This window comes from Populus nigra, chromosome 15 (assembly GCF_951802175.1).
Source record: "Populus nigra chromosome 15, ddPopNigr1.1, whole genome shotgun sequence".
NCBI classification, from domain to species: domain Eukaryota; kingdom Viridiplantae; phylum Streptophyta; class Magnoliopsida; order Malpighiales; family Salicaceae; genus Populus; species Populus nigra.
The window spans coordinates 12,360,214-12,380,409 of NC_084866.1; the positions used below are offsets into that span (position 1 = coordinate 12,360,214).

Sequence of the window (20,196 nt, forward strand, 5' to 3'; positions counted from 1 at the left end):
AGAATGGCTCCTTGTGCATCTCTTCTGCTTCCAGTCTTTGCCATTCTTGCAACACTACCAATAATACAATCAGTGCCCACATTTTTTCCAAGACCAAGTTATGATCAATCTTTAGCCAAACAACCGAAGGCCTCAAAACCAAAGATCCCATACAAGACTCACTACTTCCCGCAAGTCCTGGACCACTTCACATTTCAGGCCAAAAGCTCAAAAATTTTCTACCAAAAGTACCTTGTCAACAGCCATTACTGGCACAGAGGAGCTCCTATCTTCGTCTACACTGGAAATGAAGGTGACATTGAGTGGTTTGCTGCCAATACTGGCTTCTTGCTTGACATTGCTCCCAAGTTCAGAGCTCTTCTGGTTTTCATTGAAGTATTGTTTCTAAAAAAGCTCCACAACATTAGCTATTGATTAAAAACCAGCTGTGAACTTGACTGTCATTCAACATTAACATTTATGATTGATTTGTTTTAGTGTTATTTTTCAGCACAGATTTTATGGGGAGTCAATGCCATTTGGAAACAAATCATACAAGTCTGCAGAGACATTGGGATACTTGAATTCACAACAAGCATTGGCTGATTTTGCACTTCTGATAAGGAGTTTGAAGCATAATCTTTCCTCTGAAGCATCTCCTGTGGTGGTTTTTGGTGGCTCTTATGGTGGAAGTAGGCTCAAAATCCCCTCTCAGCTTTTGATGCTTAATGGCTGTAGTAAATGGCTAAGATAAATTCATTTAACATCAAACTAGATGACTTTGCCTAGGAAATTAAGATCAATGGGATAGTAGCCAAATGTAGTAATTGAAAAAATAGTCATCAATGGTGTAGTAGGATGGTAGATGCTAATGCCTCTTTATAGTGGGGGACTGCTAGTTGTTTCAGTTGACTCGTAGAAAAATGGTCTAGATGGTGGGACAGCTGTTTTAATTTTCTTGTCACCGGTGAAATTAGTCTCTTTATTTCTTGTTTTTAATGAAAAGGTTTCCTCCTCTCTCTCTCAGTGCTGGCAGCCTGGTTCAGACTGAAATACCCACACATAGCCATTGGTGCATTGGCATCTTCAGCCCCTATTTTGCAGTTTGATGACATCACTCCATGGTCAAGCTTTTATGATGCTGTCTCCCAGGATTTCAAGGTCTCCTTTTCTTTCTCCGTCTTCTTCTGTGTGTGTTGGAGAGGGTGTCATTTCGGTTCAATTTTTTCTCAGACTCCTTTTTTCTTGTATTGAAAGATAATTTTATTAATATGGGCAGGAAGCAAGCTTGAATTGCTATGAAGTGATAAAAGGGAGCTGGGCAGAGCTGGAGGCACTATCAGCTCAGAACGAAGGTTTGGCTGAACTGAGCAGAACTTTCAGAGCTTGCCAGTAAGCCTCACCTTTTATTCATACAATCCACAGAGAATTAAAAAAAGAAAGTATAATTCTGTTTTATGAAATTGTGTTTCATGTACAGACTCTGCCTTTGATACATCAATGGTGAGACAGAACCTTGACCTTTCATTTGGGAGGCAAGACAATCCTACTGGCTACCTCTTCAATTTAATTTATCAATACAATAATCAACTAGTTATAAGGCTGGGATAAAAAAGAAGAGAATAGACACGATACCTGCCTAAATGCATGAGAGGATTTGGCAGAAAACTAATGCTATGACTTTTGAAAGAGGATATGGCCAACGATGAAGTACTTGCAGAAGAAAATGCCCATATTTCTCACATAGGATATTGCAAAATGCATGACAGAATATGGAGATAGATAGTCATATACAGTCAAAAGAATTTCTTGACATTTTTCCATGGCCAGGAGATTTTGTGATATTGGGACACAATAGTAATTGAGAATACTGTTAATCCTTTTGATGATAAAATCTATCTTTTGGTTGAAAACATGTATGAGTAATGCTCTTAGCAACTTCACCACACACACACGCTTACAAGACTCATAAGGCCATTTTCACTTCATGTCAACCCCACTTTGGTTATAGAAGATCAGCAAATAATTGAAGATAAGTTAGTTTCCACCAAAGAAAATGTTTAATGCACATTTCTGAGTGGATTTTCTAACCTCAAATCCCAAAATTAATTTATTGGTTTCCTTGTTCAGAGACCTTCATTCACTAGATTCAGTCTGGGAATGGTTATGGTCAGCATTTGTTTACACAGCCATGGTGAATTACCCAAATGAAGCTAATTTTATGATGCCATTGCCTGCCTACCCTGTGCAAGCGGTAAGATTTGCTTTCTAATGCAGGTAGAAACGCATAAGAATTCATATATAAAAAAACTATTTTGAATATCTCCGACTGATTATATACTCTGGAAAATTGTTGTCTCTGATGAAGATGTGCAAGATTATCGATGGATTTCCATCGGGGGCTTCCAAGATCACCAGGGCGTTCGCAGCTGCAAGCTTATATTACAACTATTCTCGGGCAGAAAAATGCTTTAAGTTGGAACATGGACCTGATGCTCATGGTCTACATGGTTGGAATTGGCAGGTACATGTTTATGACCATAATCCTTCCAATTCCTTATTGTTGATTTGCTGATTTAATTTGAGTAAGAAAAAAAAATCAAGTAATTATTTAAGGCTTTACATGGCTAATCTGAAGGTATATTTGAAAAGTTTTTAGGCCTGTATAAGACATTATTAATTCAGAAGAAATCATGTAGCATAAATTATGAAACTGATCCGTTCTTTACTACTTGGCCTCGAATTTGAAGCACACCAATAGATAGCCAATAACCCAAATTTGTGAGTTGCTTGATTACAAGACTAAACCTTTCATCTAAAAATCATGCAGGCATGCACAGAGATGGTCATGCCAATGACATGCTCTGAAAAGAGCATGTTTCCCACATCCGGCTTTAGTTACAAAGAGTTTGCAGAAGATTGTATGAAAACGTTTGGGGTTAAACCTCGACCACATTGGATCACTACTGAATTCGGTGGCAAAGTGAGTTTTCTTCATTTTCCCTTCTTTTATGTATCAAATTCCTGTCATAATTTCCTAAGCCATCAAGAGATAAAGGGAGTAGACATGTTTATTATTTTAGAAAATGTCTGACTTCTGTGTAGAGAATTGATCTTGTTCTGAAGAGATCAGGTGGCAACATCATATTTTCAAATGGAATGCAAGACCCCTGGAGCAGAGGAGGGTTAGTTCTTCTATTTCTCTTTGGCATCCTGTTTAGTTTTCAGCTAACCATTAATGGTATATATTGTGGATTTCTTCGTCACAACAACAGCTAGGGTTCACCCTCAATTGTTGGCACACAAGGCATCCTCTAAAGATTATCTCTTGACTACTTTTTTGCTTATTTATACCTCTTATTGCTGATGCTGCTGCAAAGATCTAACTTAGTATCTTTGGATCTTCAGTGTGCTGAAAAATATATCTTCCAGCATCATTGCCCTTGTCACAGAAAAGGGTATGTGATAATGTGAATCCCTCTTCTTCTTCTTCCTTCTTACAGCATGCTTTTATGTGCTGCAACTTAAAACTCATGTCATTGTTTTTTAAAGGAGCTCATCATGTCGATTTTCGATCTGCAACGAAAGATGACCCGGAATGGCTTAAAGAGCTGAGGAGACAGGAAGTTGAGATCATTCAGGGATGGATAGACCAGTATTATCCAGATTTAAAGCGGACAATGAGAAGGAAGCATTTGTAGTCAACTAGGGAACTGCCATTAGCGTTACAAAATGTGTGCTTCAATTTACAAGTGTATGTAGCAACATGATGCGGTCCCGTGATATGCCTATAATTTTAAAAAAAGGGAAATCATACAATTGCTTGCATCTCTGCGAATCTATGCTTTGAAACTTCAATAATGACAAGCTGGGCGAGTCTAGGATCCAACATAAGCAACTAACAATCTCTCACTCTCAATAGCTATAACAGGCAGGCCATGCCCCATTATATTAAAGAGTTTTGGAAGGAGATGACCTCCATATGAGGGCTATCTCAGTGTATATATTATCATTAGACGACCATACAACCAATATATAATCTTACCTTAATTACAATATATTGTATGACATAAAATACAAGACTACCATATATAGCTAACATGAAATTAAGGATAACAAATTGCTATTGTCCATTACAACCCCCTTGGCAATTTGAGCATGAGATGCTAGAATGCTCATATATATTGGCACATAATCAGGCAAATGGAGCAGAAGAGAGCCCTCTGGTAAAAATATCAGCCACTTGATCACTGCTGGAAACAAAATTCACTTTGATATCTCCCCAAGCAACCCGTTCGCAAACAAAATGCAAATCAACCTCTAAATGCTTAGTCTGGGCATGATTATCAGGATTGACAACAAGATATTATCACAAAATACTTCAATGGGTAGACAAGGTGAAACATACGAGTCACTAAGCAAAGAACGAAACCAACATAATTCGGCAGCAACAGCAACAACAAGGACATGATACTAGGATTCTGTACTACTTCTTGAAACCATATGTTGTTTTTTGGCTGCCCAGGAGACCAGATTAAGACCAAGAAAAACACAAAACCCAGCAGTAGATCATCAAGTATCAGGACATCCAGCCCAAGATGCATCACTATAAGCAAGTAATGAAGAAGGATCATAATGGTATAATTGTAAGCCAAAATATGTACCTTTGATATAACGTAAAATCCTTTTAACGGCATGCCAATGAACATCATGAGGAGCATGCATGAACTAACAAGTTGTATTAACAACAGAAGCAATATCAGGACGTGTGAAGGTAAGGTACTAAAGACCACCAACAATGCTTCGAAAGAGTGTTGGGTCTTTAAATGAAGAGCCATTCAAAAAGAGACAAATAACATATGGAAGTAATTAGAATATAAATAGGTTTGGAATTTCCAATGGAAGCATGAGAGAGTAATCAGTGGCATACTTGGATTGAGATAAAAACAGATCACCAATATTCTTATAGACTTCAATGTCCAAGAAATAATGGAGCCCCTCGAATCATTCATGGCAAATTCAAACTTAAGAAGAGTGAAGAGGAAGCTGTAAGAATAATGTTATCCATATAAAAAAACAAGATTGTCATATCAGTGGTCATGCGATAAACAAACATGGAATAATCAGCACGGCTACAAGTAAAACCATGAGCGTACGTATAAGAACATAGTAAAACGAGTGAATCATGCTCTCGGTGCCTATTTGAGACCATAGATGACATGATTAAGGTGAAAAGGATAATTGGGATGACCAAGATGAACAAACCCAGATGGTTACCGTATGAAGATAGTTTGAATAAGAAGACCATGAAGAAAGGTATTTTTAACATTCAACCGGTGGATTGCCCAGCCATGATAGAGTGTAAGACTAAGAATAGTACGAATGGTAACAGGCTTAATTACAGGACTAAAAGTTTCATCAAAATCAACCCCAGCTTGCTGGTTATATCATTGGCCAACTAACCGAGCCTCGTATCTCTCAAGAGAGCCATCTGCCCCTAGTTTCTGCTTATAAACCCATCGACAACCAATTATATTACAAGTGTGGAAGGAGGAGGAACAAGAGTCCAAGTCTGATTGGAGAGCAGAGCTTGATATTCAGTTATCATAGAGCATCGCACCAGCATTGATGCTTGCCAACTTCATTGAATGAAGATGGTTCAACATATGAAGAGTAAAAAACAACAATAAATGGGGGTAGAGGAACAAGGGAAGGCAGCGAAGAAGACGATGTGACTAAATCAACCTTAAGATGTGAAAAATCTTGTGCCTTGTATGAATTGGAAACAAATTATTCCATGAGAGAATTATATGGAAAATGATCTTCCTTAAAAATAACATGCAGAGAGAAATAATAACTTTTTTGGACAAAGGATCACAACAACAATATCCTTTATAGCAATTCACATAACCCAAAAACAAATATAACTAAGAACAAGATGATAATTCAGATGTAGTTAGACCCATACGGTACGAATAACATGAACAACCAAAGATTTAGAAACAAGCAACTGGAGGAATGGACCCATGAAGCACTTGAAAAGGAATTTGAAAGCTAAGAGAAGCATGAGGTATTTTGTTAAGAACACAAGTTGTAATGAGTAAAGCCTAAACCTAAAAACTAAGGAGGCAAACTTGCTTGAATAAACATGGTATTCTACTAGAGAATAAACGGATCTTTTCACATAAAAATCTCTTCTCTATAAAACATAATTTTCATCTTCTTAATTTTTTACATACTTTGTTTGTCGCTTGATGAATCAAACTCAAACTTATTTAAGCAATGGAGCTTTTCTCGTTCTTTTAAGTAACTTGTTTTTGCAAGTATAACTGAAGCCCAAAACTCAGCCAAGAAAAATCCGTGTGACTTGTTCCGTTCTTGTTCAAAGTTCGATCCTCTATGTATATGTTTGTCATCTTTGTGGTATCTTACCTGCTCATTAGACTTGCAGGATGCTCAATGGAATGTAAAGAATAATTGTGGTACGCGTAAGCTGGCCGAACACCCACGATAATAATAAAAAAAAATCCTTTTAAAGGTGAAGTTTTTATACAACTTTATCACTGTGATTGTTAAAAGATTCATTGGGATTTGCCTTTTCAATTCCCATGATTTGGCCTGAATTTTACCATCTTCCAACCCATTTCATATTACACTTGCATTTCATTGATAGTCCGAAGGTCCATCATTTAACTGCCCCCTGTCATGCGGTTTTTAAAAGGATATCATGGTTTTGCTTTAATGTGATATTAGGTTGGATTCTTGTAATTATTAATATAGTAGTTATTAAAGGTTTATATAATTATTAATTTTAGAAGTTATAAAATTAATCAAATTATATGAAAGCTGGTTTGAATATCTTTTTAATAATAATAATAATATAAAAAAAAGACACCATTGTCAAGCGTGTTTGGTTGTCATTCCCAGCTGGAATTGGGGCACCGACAGTACGTGTGCTCTAAAGCCATGATTAGTTTTTTTTTATTATTATTATTATTATTACCTCTGCTGCAGAAGAAAGCCATGTAAAGTTTAATGATGCTGGGGATTTCTTCATCTACGCCATCTTAAACTAGTTTATTATAAAAATACAAAAAAATAATAATTTATCATCAATTCAATATGGAATGTAAAAATTGAATAAAAATCTTTTATCCCGGTCCAAAAGAAGTCCCAACCTCAAATCGTGGACGACAAGTCACCAAACTGAATTTAATAACTATTCTTAAACCTTGATTTTCACAAATTAAGCAGGAGCTCGTGTAAGGTTTTGGGGGTGAATTCTTGCATGAAGTGACCTTTTGCTCGAACCGGTAATATGGTTGGTCGTAAATTATTAGGCCCAAAAGATGGTATAATTTAAATAACATTAACGAAACTTACCAAAAAGAAAAAAAAGTTGAATCGAAGAGTTTGGAACATCTTCACCCAATTTACAAAAGCCCAAATATATCGAAGGTCAGAACCCAAATAAATAAAAAATAAAAGCACCAGCCATGGTCATTTGAAAATTTCTTCTTTTTTTCTTCACGTGTAAATTTCTTCATTATTATATCATATCTAATCTTAAAAAAAAATTAATTAACTTTTTATTTTTATTTTTTATATCTATTATATAAAAACTTAAAAAACTCAAGGATTAACTATACACACAGTCACATTTCATTGTGAATTCGTACAATAAAATTATTATTTTATTTTTTTAATATGAATCATTATTCATTATAAAAAATAAAGGGGCAAGTCAATATTTTTATATCTTTGATATATATAGTGTAATTATTAAATTATCATTAAAAAAAAATATTCCTTTTAGGTTAAGGGGTTTTTTTTGGGGTTTTTAATTTTTTTGTATAGTACAATTACTTAAATACTTCTAAAAAATTCTTTCTTAGTTTTGGATGCAATGAAAATTTAGTTATTTTATTATAATTTTTTTGTTATTATCATGTGGATAGAAAGTAATTAAGTTTTCTGATATTTACAAAATATTATTTAAATTAAAAAGTGGCTGGCATGTGCCTTACACATGCTAACAAGTGGATGCTACCCGACCCATGCTCTAAGATTGGACAAAGTTGGTTCTCATCATTTTTATTTTTATTTTTTAAATTTCATTCATCATTGTTAGGCTCGTTGGAAATTTATATTCTTTATTTACTTATCTTTTTTTTCTATAGAATTATCTCAATATCATGTCTCAGGTAATGAATTAAGTAGGTTTATCAAGTTTGACTCAGAGTTTTTTTGTTTTTTTAATTTCATCTTTCAATATTAGATTGGTTAAAAAATTAAGCTTTATTATTTTATTCAGTCTATTTTCTATGGAGTTATTTTAATATCATAAATAGGTTATAGATTTGGTTTAATTTTAGCTCAAGCCAAATAATTAAAAATTATCTTATACAAATCTTTCGGAATATATTTAAGAATTCATCTACCTATGTGATGGATCATACATAGCTAGGTAAATTTTTTTTTTAATGTTTTCTTTTTAAATTTGTTGTTGGTCATTTTATTTGTTATGAATTAAGATTTATTTATTTTTAATTTATTTCTATGCAATTATCTTATTCTCATTTAATTTTTACTTTGTTAACAAATAAAATCATTGATACATTTTATAAATATTGTAAAGATATATTTCTATGATATCAACAAATATTTATCTTTTGTATTGAATCGTTATTTATTTTTTATTTTATTTGTTATAAATATTTTTTTCTAATTATATTATCAAATTAACTGAGTTTATTAAACTCTTTCAAGTTAATAAGCAGAATTTTATTTTTTTAAAAAAATATCTGTATTATCTTAATTGTTTTTATAATAAAAAAATAAATCAATTTTGCCCTCGCTATGTAGTCTCGATCTATTTCTGCTTAAATATTTAGCATGAACATCAAGAAATTTCTCCCATAGCTGTCATCTCATGCAAAATAAGATAATATAAAATATATTATATTTTTTAAATCACATTTTGATTACATTACAGCTCATAAAAAAAAAAAAGTAATGCAATGACACAAATTTCCTCAGATAATAAAAAAGAAAAGAAAAAACCCACTGACAAAACAGTAAGGATTAATAGATTGGTTTCCTTGGATTCAACCTCAGCTCTCAATCATTGTATCCACATTAGATAGATCATCATTAGATCTCACTCGCCTTTTCTCAAGACAGAGAAGCTGACACACACACACACACACACACACACACACACACACACAGTCATCTTGATAGGAGAAAGAGAGAGAAAGAGAAATGTCAAGGAGATCAGGGGCCTGCTTGAGGTGTTGTTTGGTCATATTTGCAGTGATTTCTGCTTTAGGTGTGTGTGGTCCTGCTTTGTATTGGAGATTCAAGAAGACTTTTGGATTCCCTGATTCCAAAGCCTCTTCTTGCCCTCCTTGCATCTGTGATTGCCCTCCTCCTATGACTCTACTCAAGATTGCTCCTGGTATCCATCAAACACTTGTCTCTTCTTGCTTTTGTTGTTTCGTGTTGTCTTATTGGCATTCTATTGTGTTTTTGCATCTGGGTTGTCGTCAATTTTAGTTTTGATCGAGTTTTTGTGAATTTGAGTGGAATTAAGGGTGCCCATTTCATCAATTTGTGGTCTTGATCTATCGCTGTTCCTAATTTTGGATCTTGAATTCTCTTAATTGCTTTATTGGTGGACTGTTTTTGTGTTTGGTGGAGAGAAATTTAGGGGGTTCCACGTTCATCAATTTCTCGGGTTTTTATCTGTGTTGGTTTCCGATTTTGGATTTCTATTTCTACTTCCAATTTGGTACAACCTTTATACGAGAAGAGAAAACAATGTTAAAGTTGTTAGTGTTGCATATTGAATGAAGAAAGCTTGGTTTATGGTTGAGAGAAATTGCAAGGAATTGTCTTTGAACTTGCTTTCCTTGCTCTGTATTTGTATAAAATTATTGTTTTTATTTCACTGATGCTTCATTTTAAATGCACATCTTGCATACTCCCCCCTTTATTCCTATTGAATCTGATTTCTTTTTTAACTCAATCATCCATTTCACTTCTTTTTTGATGTCCTGATCCGTTTGCAACCGAATGCTTGAATAACCTTGTGGTAGGCATCAGCCCGTTCATGTTGACAAGATACTTGAATATGCAATTAAATCTGCTATGGAAATAATTGAATAGAATAGCTTTTTAGGTAGCAAAATATTTGAAAATATTTTTACTAGAACAATGCTACTAGCCACAGCATTCATTATAGCCTCTATTAGAAAAAATATTTAAGCTTGTTTGCAAGTCAAGTTTTAATTTTGAAGAAATCAGACTCTTATGTACTAATTTCTTTTGGCTCTTGTTTTGTTTTCTTCTTTCAGGGTTGGCCAACCTTTCAGTCACAGGTTAGAGCTCATTCTACAAACCCAGTTTGTTGGATCATTTTTATCTGTTATTCTGAGAACATTGCAGATTTTGTTGTCCTTCAGTTTCTGAAATCCTCTAATGAAGTGAGACCAGTAACTTTATCAATCTTTTATAAAATCTTGAGCATAAATTCTTGTATTTGAACCTTGTTTGTATGTTATTTCGGACATCTAACTGCTAAGAACCTTGCATTTTGTTTGATAAAAATGTGAACATGCCCCAAGAATTGTGTTGTCTTTCCTCAGTCTGCAGAACGGGAATTTTAGTTCTTTTCCAGTTATTGGGTTTCTTCCATTTATGATTTCAGCTCATAAATGGTTTTTAATTGATCTTAATTGCTCTTATTTGAATTATCATATTCCTTTACATTTAAAGCACGTAACTTTAATTAATAACTCTGATACTGCTACTGGCTTCCAAGAGTAAGGGCCAATCCAACCACAGGCAATTTGATGAGTGGAAAAAGCACAATAGCTTGTTAGGCAAATGTCCTCCACAGTTTGACCTTTGATTCAGTTGCTCCTTTTTATCTTTGCTATTCCGTACTATTTCACTATCTGAAAAAAAATTAGGTTGTGAAACAAAATCAAAATTCAAAAGAACTGCTTTAACACTCTTGATGTTTGAACTTATTCCAGCCATTCATTCATGCTCTAAACATGTTGTTTTACTATGAGTAGACTCAAGCTTATGGCAACTTATCTTTCTCATTTATATGCTTCCTTTAATTATGATTTGAGGAATCGTGGTCTCACTGTCATTACATTATCTTGGTTTTTATCATAGACTGCGGGGGCAATGACCCAGATCTCAAATTGGAGATGGAGAAGCAATTTGTAGACCTTCTAACAGAGGAGTTGAAATTGCAAGAGGCTGTTGCTCAAGAGCATGCTCATCACATGAACATCACGCTTGCTGAAGCAAAAAGGGTGGCATCCCAATACCAGAGGGAGGCAGAAAAATGCAATGCTGCAACTGAAACATGTGAGGAGGCAAGAGAGCGGTCTGAAGCATTGCTGATCAGAGAGAGGAAGATTACTTCCTTATGGGAGCAACGGGCCCGTCAACTGGGTTACGAAGGAAAGTAATTGTTATATAATTGATATTAGATATTTCTTACACTTGAACTAGCAAATTGTTCTATCGTTAGCTTTTATACTAGCAGGCACTCGCAAATTGCCTGAGATCCTCTCTTACACTGTCACTCGCAAATTGCATCAGTTTTCTTGCAAAGGCAAGCAAAAAATGGTATGTATGTATCAATTTTCACCGGTAATTCGATCTGTTCTGGATCCACCAGCTCAGCCATTATTTCAAGTGTGCTCTTAATGAATTACTTGATACAGTGCTGTACTGTTATGCATACTGTAATAGTCATGATTTTACAAGGCTTGTTTTGTTACCCTGATATAAACTTCCTCGGCAACGTAATCTCCATCTTTAGTATCGAGGGATCTTGTGGATTTTTTCATGTTGCATGTTGACCGTATAAAAGCATCAGCTGTTCGCTTCACCTTATCTCACCTACCTCAGCCATGTCATTTGCTTGTGTTCTTTTTGCTTGCAATCTTCCTTCAACAGTTCCTTTGGAATTAAGAAATGCATTCAGTCGCATCTTTCAATAACATTGTCCAGCTAGTTTGGTTTGAAAAAACATTAAATTGATAGGTTTTTTTAGTGTATTTCTATGACTTTGATATATTTATACCAAAAATTAAAATTAAAAAAAATATATTTTAACATATTTTCAAACTGATATCATTTTGAATGATAATGACCATCAAGTATTAACGAGTAAGGGGAAATGAAACAATGAATGCATAGATTATTTTAGATTAAGCGATCAAAAGTCAAATTTACGGATATTTCCAAACCTAAAAGGTGGTGATAGTGATCGAGACTTCCGTCACTTCTGGCAAGAATGGAGCCACGATGCTCCAAGAACGCCGTTCCATGACTCTACAATGGTTGTCAATATTATAAAAAAAATATTTTTAAAAAATATTTTTTTAAATTTAATGATTTTAGTTGATGACAAAATAAAACTTGAATAAAAATGAGATAATTTTATAAAAATAAAAAATAAAAAAAATCTGAAAATCATTCTAAATTCCTAGTTCAATTGTGAGACCGGGATAACTCATACAAAAAAAATTAAAGAAAATAATGGAGGTTAACTCCCAAATAAACTAAATAATAAAAGATAAAATTAAAAAAACAAAAAACCTGATTAAATTAAGGTTAACTCGGCTAACTCACGGCTCGAGATATGAGATTAAAATAACATCATAGAAAAAAAAGTGAAAAAAAAATCACGAATCTCAAGACTTAATGACTTAATGTTGAATGATGAAATTAAAAAAACAAACATCAAAGTAAAATCCGTGTAATCTTCGAAACCTAAGACCAAGATTACCTCTTAGAAGACAAATATAAAAAAATCATGAAACAAAATTTTTAATTATCCAAATATCAAGGGATATAATTATATTTAATATTATTTATTTTTAAAAGTAATTAAATCATTTTATTATATTAAAAAATACAAATAGACTAGTTTTTTCCTGATTAATATGATAATACCAATTAACAATAAGGAAAAAAGCATATTGCCCTCACTAGAAAGTCGTTTGATTTTTCTCGAGAATTGCAAAATGGTCATTTCAATGTTCCGGTTCAAGTGAAATGTGTCTTAGCCTATATTGAAAATCTGAGTCCTTTTATTTACTTATTTTTTAATTTAATTAGTCCGTTAAATCTAATTGGAATGCACCTTAATTCTCATTAAAAAGGAACCTCAATCTCCTAGAAAAGTTAGTGTGCACGCAAACATAGATTAGTATTTTATTGAAACAATGTAATAATAGGTTTGCCCTTCCACTATAAAAGCTTTGAATTGTCAACTAGGGGCAATTTGATCTTTTACTTTTTTTTTCCAATAATAAAACGACTAAAAAAAATTATAAAAGCAAAAATAAAATAAAATATTAAATTAGTTTTAGAGGGTTATTCATCTTTTTTTAAAAAAATCTTTTTTAAGCATAGCAAAATGATTGAAACTTTTTTATAGCGTCTGTAGTTGAAATTGTTGAAACATCCATGGACAATAAATCCATTTCAAGGGACAAGAGATGCTGAGCCAAAAAACCAAGAAAGGAATTGAAACTAAACAGCTATTTGTATCCAAGCAGCACAGAGGTGGTCAGCTTGTGCACATCCTAACAAAAAATAGATATATGGGAGGCAATTTGGTTCTATTGGGCCCCGAGTTTGACTTTCCTCTTCCAAAGAAATCACAAGCAGTCAAATACCACATGCTTGCCGATGGACACCCTCAAACGCGGTTTCAAAGACGTTCATGCACTCACTGTCATGCCTGGTCTTGACATTACTTTTATATTTTTATATACGTAGAAAGAAGTATTTATTATTATTCTTAGATCAGAAGTAAAGAAAATAAATCAGCTTGGATCTATGTCAAAGTAAACAAACACATCATCCTTGCAATATCAAGATCTGGAAGCTGTCATAAAAAGCTCTTTCTGCTTTTTTGGGGTCTGAAAGTTTCAGTCTTTTCTCTTCAGAGTTCAGATGAATATGGTGATGTGTACTCATATGTTGTGCATATAGGGTTTTCATTTTTTTTTCTTTTGAGTCTCTCGGGCTGTGCCTGGATCTTTAGAACACTCTTGAGACCCCACTAAATTTGGAAAGGTAACTGAAATCTTTTTGGATTCTGTTAAGTTTCTATAAATGGAAAGTTCGAGGGGCAGGAGAGTTGAGAAAAGAGGATATGAGCAGGGTGTCGATGATGAAGCTGACAACCTGCCAGAATCAAAAAAGGCAAAATTGCCCGCTTTAGCAAGGTTTGTCTTTGCATTACTTCATGAGGTTTATTGTTTACGATTTTTATTACAAGTAGTTCATGGTCTAAGCAATTTGTGTTGTGGTTTTGTTTCTTGGCTTGAAGGATTAATTAGGACAACTATAAGAGAATTGAAAGAATGAGTTATGTTAATTAGGATCCAAAATGGGAGGTTAATTATAGGAGAATTTGGATATTGGATTTATCTTCTTGGATCCGTTGGGTTTGGTTTTACAATGACTTTTGGTGACTTAATGACTGGTGGATCTGATGCCACGTGAAATGTTATCTTAATTAACAATATCACAAGGCTGGTGACTTGATAGGCTTCCGGAATGATTGAAACTGCTTGTAGATGAGCTTCAACTTGTTTGGCAGTGAAGGGAGGTACATGAAGGAATGAGCCTGTGATTGTAAGAGAATCTTGGGTACTAGAGCGGTGTTAGAGTGGGATTGTTCTGTTGATTTAGGGCTACTGAAACCAGTCTTTGGGGCTGATTTCAGTATCAAAGCCTCCACTGAGTTGCGTTTGCTAAATCAGACCAATGTTTAAGAACAAGATCATCATTATTGAAATATCAAATGCATGCTTAAGCTTTTGGGCTCGAGTTTCAAACAGCCTAAACTTCTGTGGAATTGGTTGAATTTTCAAGTCAATGTTTGATGCATAATTAAGTCAGTTTGTCTGCTATCTTCTTTGTACGAATGGTTTGCGGCATTTCTTTTGAGTTCACTCCAACTGATATAAGACTTGAATTATCTGCAGTGTAATTGTGGAGGCTTTGAAGGTGGATAGTTTGCAAAGACTTTGCTCATCTTTGGAGCCTTTGTTTCGCAGAATTGTAAGTCATAAAGTCTTTCTTTAATTCGTTTATTATAATAAAATGTTAATTGGGTTGTGGTATATTGATGGCTGATGAGCTTAATAGATAAGAAGAGTGATATCATGCTAGCCTTTAGAAGATACAATGACACCACTGCTGCTGTATATTTCTAGTTCATTGTAGGTCATGAGAATCATGACTTGAGTCACCTATTAGGTCTCACGTATAGTCATACTGAAATAGTTGCAGAGACTGCTGCTCTGCAATCCCTAGTTTGATTTGTTGAAAAAAAGTCGTTGGCAACATTCAAGCGATTTCTTATCTCGCTATCTCCAATGCTTCTGCTGTTGGTTCAATTTATTGAAGGCATCGCAATCATGACATGTTATCTGATTCTAGCTATCTCCAACTTCTTTTGCTGATTTTGTTTTTTTGATTGAATAATCAGGTCAGCGAAGAAGTGGAACGTGCTTTGACGAGGTTAGGCCCTGCTAAATTGGCTGGAGGGTAGGTTCCTGGATATTTTTTAATCCTATAGACTAAAGTTTTCTTTCCAATCTGCCTTGGATCTTCATGATGCAGACAAACAATGTAGAAACAATCCTTATAAATTTCAGTTATACCCCATACTCTCCTGATGGAAGTTGGGAACTTAGAAGTGTTGAAACAACTGCAATGTATAGGTATTCATACATGACTTACATTTCTACATGTCAGGTCGTCACCACCAAAACTTCCGGGCCCAAATGGAAACAATCTACAACTTCATTTCAGAACAAGAATGCCTCCTCACCTGTTCACAGGAGGGAAAGTTGAGGGGGAGCAAGGGGCAACTATCCATGTTGTCCTGTTAGATGCAAGCACTGGAACTGTCATGCAAACTGGACCAGAATCAGCAGCCAAACTGAATGTTGTGGTTCTTGAAGGTGACTTCAATGATGAAGCTGATGAAGGTTGGACAGCAGAACATTTTGAAAGCCATGAAGTAAAGGAGCGTGAAGGTAAAAGGCCACTACTGACTGGGGATCTACAGGTCAGTCTCAAGGAAGGGGTAGGAACTCTTGGAGATCTTACTTTTACTGACAATTCTAGCTGGATAAGGAGCAGAAAGTTCAGGCTTGGTGTTAAGGTTTCTCCTGGATATTGTGAGGGGATTCGTGTTCGTGAGGCCAAGACAGAGGCATTTGCTGTGAAAGATCACCGAGGAGAATGTGAGTTTTTGGTGGTTATAATTTATGATTGCTACTTTAATCTCCATGTAGCACACATCCTTCTTGAAGATTTGAACAGTAGAGTATAAACATGAAAAATTAGTGATCAACAATATTAGAATCTAGATACTCTTACTTGGCTAGGTAGATGGCTGCCCAGTAAGCCTCTCAAATGATACCATATTTCTGGGTTTCTCTGTCATTTAATTGAGAAACAATGATATCATTCTATTATAGTGCATTTGCTGATAAAGCTAGTAGCCTTCCACTGCATGACATGGTGCATATTGGATGGTGAAAGGTTGTAAGAGTAGCAGGAGAATAGTAGTTCCTTCTGCATTCTTCCAAGCTGTAATTCTTAGCTTGGTTGAAAGATAACTCACTATCAAGTCTGGATGGTGAAGGTAAATATGAGTAGTGCAGGACTTTTTGACTTGGAACTTCATAATTCAGTTATTTTCTTGGGTGTAAACATGCAATGCAAAAGCCTTAGAATTTAACTAATGCTATAACTGGATGCAACAGCCAGTTCTGCAGCGTCTTAGAAACAAACCTCCAGTTTTAGGGGCTATCTTATAGTTTGGGAGCCTATACTTGATTGAAATATCGCCTCTTATATTTATTAAATTTCAGATGAATTGTTGCCATCAAGTTGTTGTAACCAGGATTGTTTTTATAATTTGCAGTATACAAAAAACACTACCCGCCGGCTTTACAAGATGAAGTTTGGAGATTGGACAGGATAGCAAAGGATGGAGCACTGCACAAAAAATTGGTGATGGCTGATATTACAACAGTTGAAGATTTTCTCCGTGTTCTCTTTAGGGATTCACAGAAATTAAGAAATGTAAGAATCCCTTTCTCTGGTTGCTTGTTTTTCCCTACATATGTGCTGAGAAACTAATTATTTCTTTCAGTTCATATCCCTTGTTTCCATATTAATTGCTCTTCAATTTCCTGCTGCCCCATTTTGATGTGCACGTAGATCCTTGGAAGTGGAATGTCAAATAGGATGTGGGAGAATACAGTTGAGCATGCGAAGACTTGTGTCTTAGGAGGAAAGCTTTACGTTTACTATGCTGCTGGTACTCATAGCACTGGTGTTGTTTTCAATAACGTTTATGAGCCCAGGGGCCTTATTTCTGATGGGCAGTTCCTCTCTTTGGATTCACTTAATCACAATCAAAAGGTTAGATATTCTCTACCATTCAGAATTGACTACAATATTTTCACATCATTTTACACTTTATTTTTGCTCCTGATATTCATCTGCTTATATTGCACAGGATCTGTCCATTCAAAGTGCCATACAAAATACTGCAGTTAGCTTTAGGAAAAGTAGTGAATGGTCATCTACTCATATTACTTAATGATGTAAAGAAATATGTTCACTAAAATGTGGTGGAAATAATCTTGAAATTAAACATTAAATAACAGTCAAGATGGTTACATGGTATGTGGTGGATAGTCGATTCGAAATTTCCTGCCGATGTGTTTGATTGATAGACCATCAGGACCATTAACAACTGATGGTTATTCACTAGTTTAGACATAAGAAATGACCTTATTAAGACACGTTGTGGAAACTTTAGCTGCCCCAATGCTTTGTTCAGCATCTTGAAAGTCATGAGCTCAAAAACCTCCCTAGGGATAGAAGGATCCGCATTGCTTGTCTTTGTGAGTAGAATTTTGCTCATTCATGTTAATGTTTGCTTACAGATTTCAGTGGATTCCCTGGTGAAGCGAGCATATGAGAATTGGCATCATGTTGTGGAATATGATGGCAAAGTTCTGAACTCCCTAGCTAGCAATAAGGGTGGCAAAGGAGCATCCGCTGCACCCATAGTCGACAACAGCTATGAGAGAAATCAGTATATAACATCTGATCAAAACAAGCAACAGTTTATCCCTTCTGAACCAAGTCCACAATACCAAGCTATAATTAACCACCCATCAGTCCCTCAGTTGATTAAATTTCCATTTGTTAGGTCAGATCAGAATGCAGCAATGACCCTAAATAATCCACCAGCAGCATTATCTGGTGGCACGGATTACATGTCTGTTGGAACCCCAGCTGGGGATACTTACTTTCCAGGAGATTGGTCTCGGCCAAGGACTGGGAATGGATTAGAAGACTTTTTCACAGAAGAAATACGGGTAAGGAGTTCAGAGATGTTGGAGAGTGATGACATGCAGAGACTGCTAAAAACACTTGGTATGGGTGGAGTTGGGATGGGACCTGGTTTTGTTCATCCTGATGAGCCTTGTTACTCTTATAGCGTTCAAGCATACGAGCCTCAGATGGATCAAACATATGCGCAGGAGCGAGGAAAAGGCTCAAAGGCTGTCGTTGGATGGCTTAAGCTGAAAGCAGCTCTACGCTGGGGGATATTTGTCAGGAAGAAAGCCGCAGAAAGAAGAGCTCAGCTTGTTGAGCTAGATTGAAAAGATGTTTAAACCTAATTTAACCTGGGGTTTACTGATATGTTAAGAGCCCGTGAGTTTTTAATGTTTTTGTTTGATTGTTGAGAGACATCATCGAATATATTCAAGCTTAACAGATTGGGATTAAAAAAGGATGCTGCATGACTCCAGTCTCTGCCTTTGCCTATGTTCTCAGTGGCCGGACAAAGCAAAATCGAATGAAGGAGACTTTGTTCTAAGGTAATAGTGTTTTGTTTGCTGGAAAGTTTTTTTTTTTGAAAAGTTAATTCCAAGAAAGTGAATTATTTTTTGATGTTTGGTAGTATAATGAAAAATAAGTTGAAAAATTCTTTTTAATGTTTAGTTATATCATGGAAAATGAGCTGGAAAATAACTTATTAATGTTTTATTTTTTTTTTCAAGTTTATTAAAATAATGAGAAACAAATTTTATAAATTAAAAAGTTGAATGAGAATGAAATTAAAAAAAATAATTTTATAAATTATCTTAAATAAAATAAATAATAATTAAAATTATAGAGATCAAATTTAAAAAATAAATAATAAAAAAAATAAGAATGAAAGTGTTTTCCGTCCAAAATAATTTTGATTGGAAAATGTTTTTCGTTGATCAACTTTTCTAATGATAAACAAACACAGGAAAGTTTGGAAAATCGTTTTTCGAAAATCATTTTCTGAAAAACAAACATAGCCTTAAAGTGTTCTCGTTTCCTCCTGTAAAGGAAAGACGCCATGTTTATCGTTCTCGCTTCCTCCTGTGCAAGGAAGATGCAAAAAAAATTGTTTAAGCGTTTCTAATGTTTTTTCTTCTAGAAAAAAAATTAAAATCATGTATGGTTAAATTAATGTTATCTGATTAACCCGTAAGGTCTAAAAATAACTAGATAATTTAAATTTCAAGATGATATTTTTTAAAAAAAAAATTAACATAACAATAAATTATATAAATTCGAGTTAATTTGAATTACCCTGTTAAATTTAAATTATGATATTGGATTAACATGTTAAATTTAGATTATCATATAAGACCATAGTAATCGTGTATATCATCAATAACCGTGTATAGAATTAAATTGAAAAAAGAAGAAGCTATAACGTAAATGAGATGATGTAGCCGTCAGAATGAACTTACTGAATAATTATAACTAAATGCTGTACTGTAACAATTATTGCCAGATTATATCAGACAGAAGAATTAAATCATTGATGTTTCAGAAAGCTTCGTCAGTCTTGGCTTCATTGAACTAACTTCTTTGTCAGTTTTCAAATCTCAAATCGGAACTCATAACTATGCTCGTTGCTCTTCTTTGGCTTGCTATTATTCCTTACATGGCGTATAAAAATGCTCATCCCACCTCCTCTAAGTGCAAAAGACTAACGCAGAACTTCTAGGATATTGCAGAAACATAAAGACCACATGAACCTCTCTCGTTTTCTTTCCCTAAACATAACAAATGGTTCCATGCAGA

At 34.6% G+C, this 20,196-nt stretch overlaps 3 protein-coding genes across 6 annotated transcripts; all 3 read left to right on the forward strand.

Annotated features, from left to right (window-relative positions):
• The first annotated feature begins 3 nt into the window (after positions 1-3).
• On the forward strand, positions 4-3,807 carry LOC133673678 (uncharacterized). 4 transcript variants are annotated; one of them, XM_062094536.1, is made up of 10 exons: positions 4-375; positions 491-671; positions 1,007-1,140; positions 1,259-1,371; positions 2,110-2,233; positions 2,348-2,503; positions 2,810-2,962; positions 3,085-3,164; positions 3,388-3,437; positions 3,532-3,807. In XM_062094536.1, the coding sequence occupies exons 1-10, from the start codon at positions 4-6 to the stop codon at positions 3,678-3,680; spliced, it is 1,512 nt and encodes a 503-aa protein (XP_061950520.1). In that variant the 3' UTR covers positions 3,681-3,807. The 4 variants fall into 4 exon arrangements, with proteins under 4 accessions (XP_061950520.1, XP_061950521.1, XP_061950522.1 ...); XM_062094537.1 differs by having other exon boundaries at positions 149-375; positions 478-671; XM_062094538.1 differs by having other exon boundaries at positions 149-375; positions 496-671.
• Positions 3,808-8,989: 5,182 nt separating this feature from the next.
• Positions 8,990-11,700, forward strand: LOC133673797 (uncharacterized). Its single transcript, XM_062094688.1, has 3 exons — positions 8,990-9,439; positions 10,338-10,361; positions 11,170-11,700. Exons 1-3 carry the CDS (start codon positions 9,244-9,246, stop codon positions 11,469-11,471), a joined length of 522 nt encoding a protein of 173 aa, XP_061950672.1. The 5' UTR covers positions 8,990-9,243; the 3' UTR covers positions 11,472-11,700.
• A 1,949-nt stretch (positions 11,701-13,649) lies between these two features.
• On the forward strand, positions 13,650-18,949 carry LOC133674589 (calmodulin-binding protein 60 E-like). Its single transcript, XM_062095788.1, has 7 exons — positions 13,650-14,249; positions 15,015-15,090; positions 15,521-15,579; positions 15,790-16,283; positions 16,970-17,130; positions 17,269-17,472; positions 18,003-18,949. Exons 1-7 carry the CDS (start codon positions 14,137-14,139, stop codon positions 18,726-18,728), a joined length of 1,833 nt encoding a protein of 610 aa, XP_061951772.1. The 5' UTR covers positions 13,650-14,136; the 3' UTR covers positions 18,729-18,949.
• The last annotated feature ends 1,247 nt before the right edge of the window (positions 18,950-20,196 follow it).

What these genes read in the sequence shown, in the direction of transcription:
- LOC133673678 (XM_062094536.1), top strand. Translation starts at nt 4, where the DNA reads ATGGCTCCTTGTGCATCTCTTCTGCTTCCAGTCTTTGCCATTCTTGCA. An exon ending in TGGTGGCTCTTATGGTGGAA is followed by an intron (nt 672 to 1,006) that starts GTAGGCTCAAAA and finishes TCTCTCTCTCAG; the next exon opens with TGCTGGCAGCCTGGTTCAGA. An exon ending in CTGTCTCCCAGGATTTCAAG is followed by an intron (nt 1,141 to 1,258) that starts GTCTCCTTTTCT and finishes TAATATGGGCAG; the next exon opens with GAAGCAAGCTTGAATTGCTA.
- LOC133673797 (XM_062094688.1), top strand. Translation starts at nt 9,244, where the DNA reads ATGTCAAGGAGATCAGGGGCCTGCTTGAGGTGTTGTTTGGTCATATTT. An exon ending in TCTACTCAAGATTGCTCCTG is followed by an intron (nt 9,440 to 10,337) that starts GTATCCATCAAA and finishes TTCTTCTTTCAG; the next exon opens with GGTTGGCCAACCTTTCAGTC. An exon ending in GGCCAACCTTTCAGTCACAG is followed by an intron (nt 10,362 to 11,169) that starts GTTAGAGCTCAT and finishes TTTTTATCATAG; the next exon opens with ACTGCGGGGGCAATGACCCA.
- LOC133674589 (XM_062095788.1), top strand. Translation starts at nt 14,137, where the DNA reads ATGGAAAGTTCGAGGGGCAGGAGAGTTGAGAAAAGAGGATATGAGCAG. An exon ending in GAAAGATCACCGAGGAGAAT is followed by an intron (nt 16,284 to 16,969) that starts GTGAGTTTTTGG and finishes TATAATTTGCAG; the next exon opens with TATACAAAAAACACTACCCG. An exon ending in CACTTAATCACAATCAAAAG is followed by an intron (nt 17,473 to 18,002) that starts GTTAGATATTCT and finishes GTTTGCTTACAG; the next exon opens with ATTTCAGTGGATTCCCTGGT.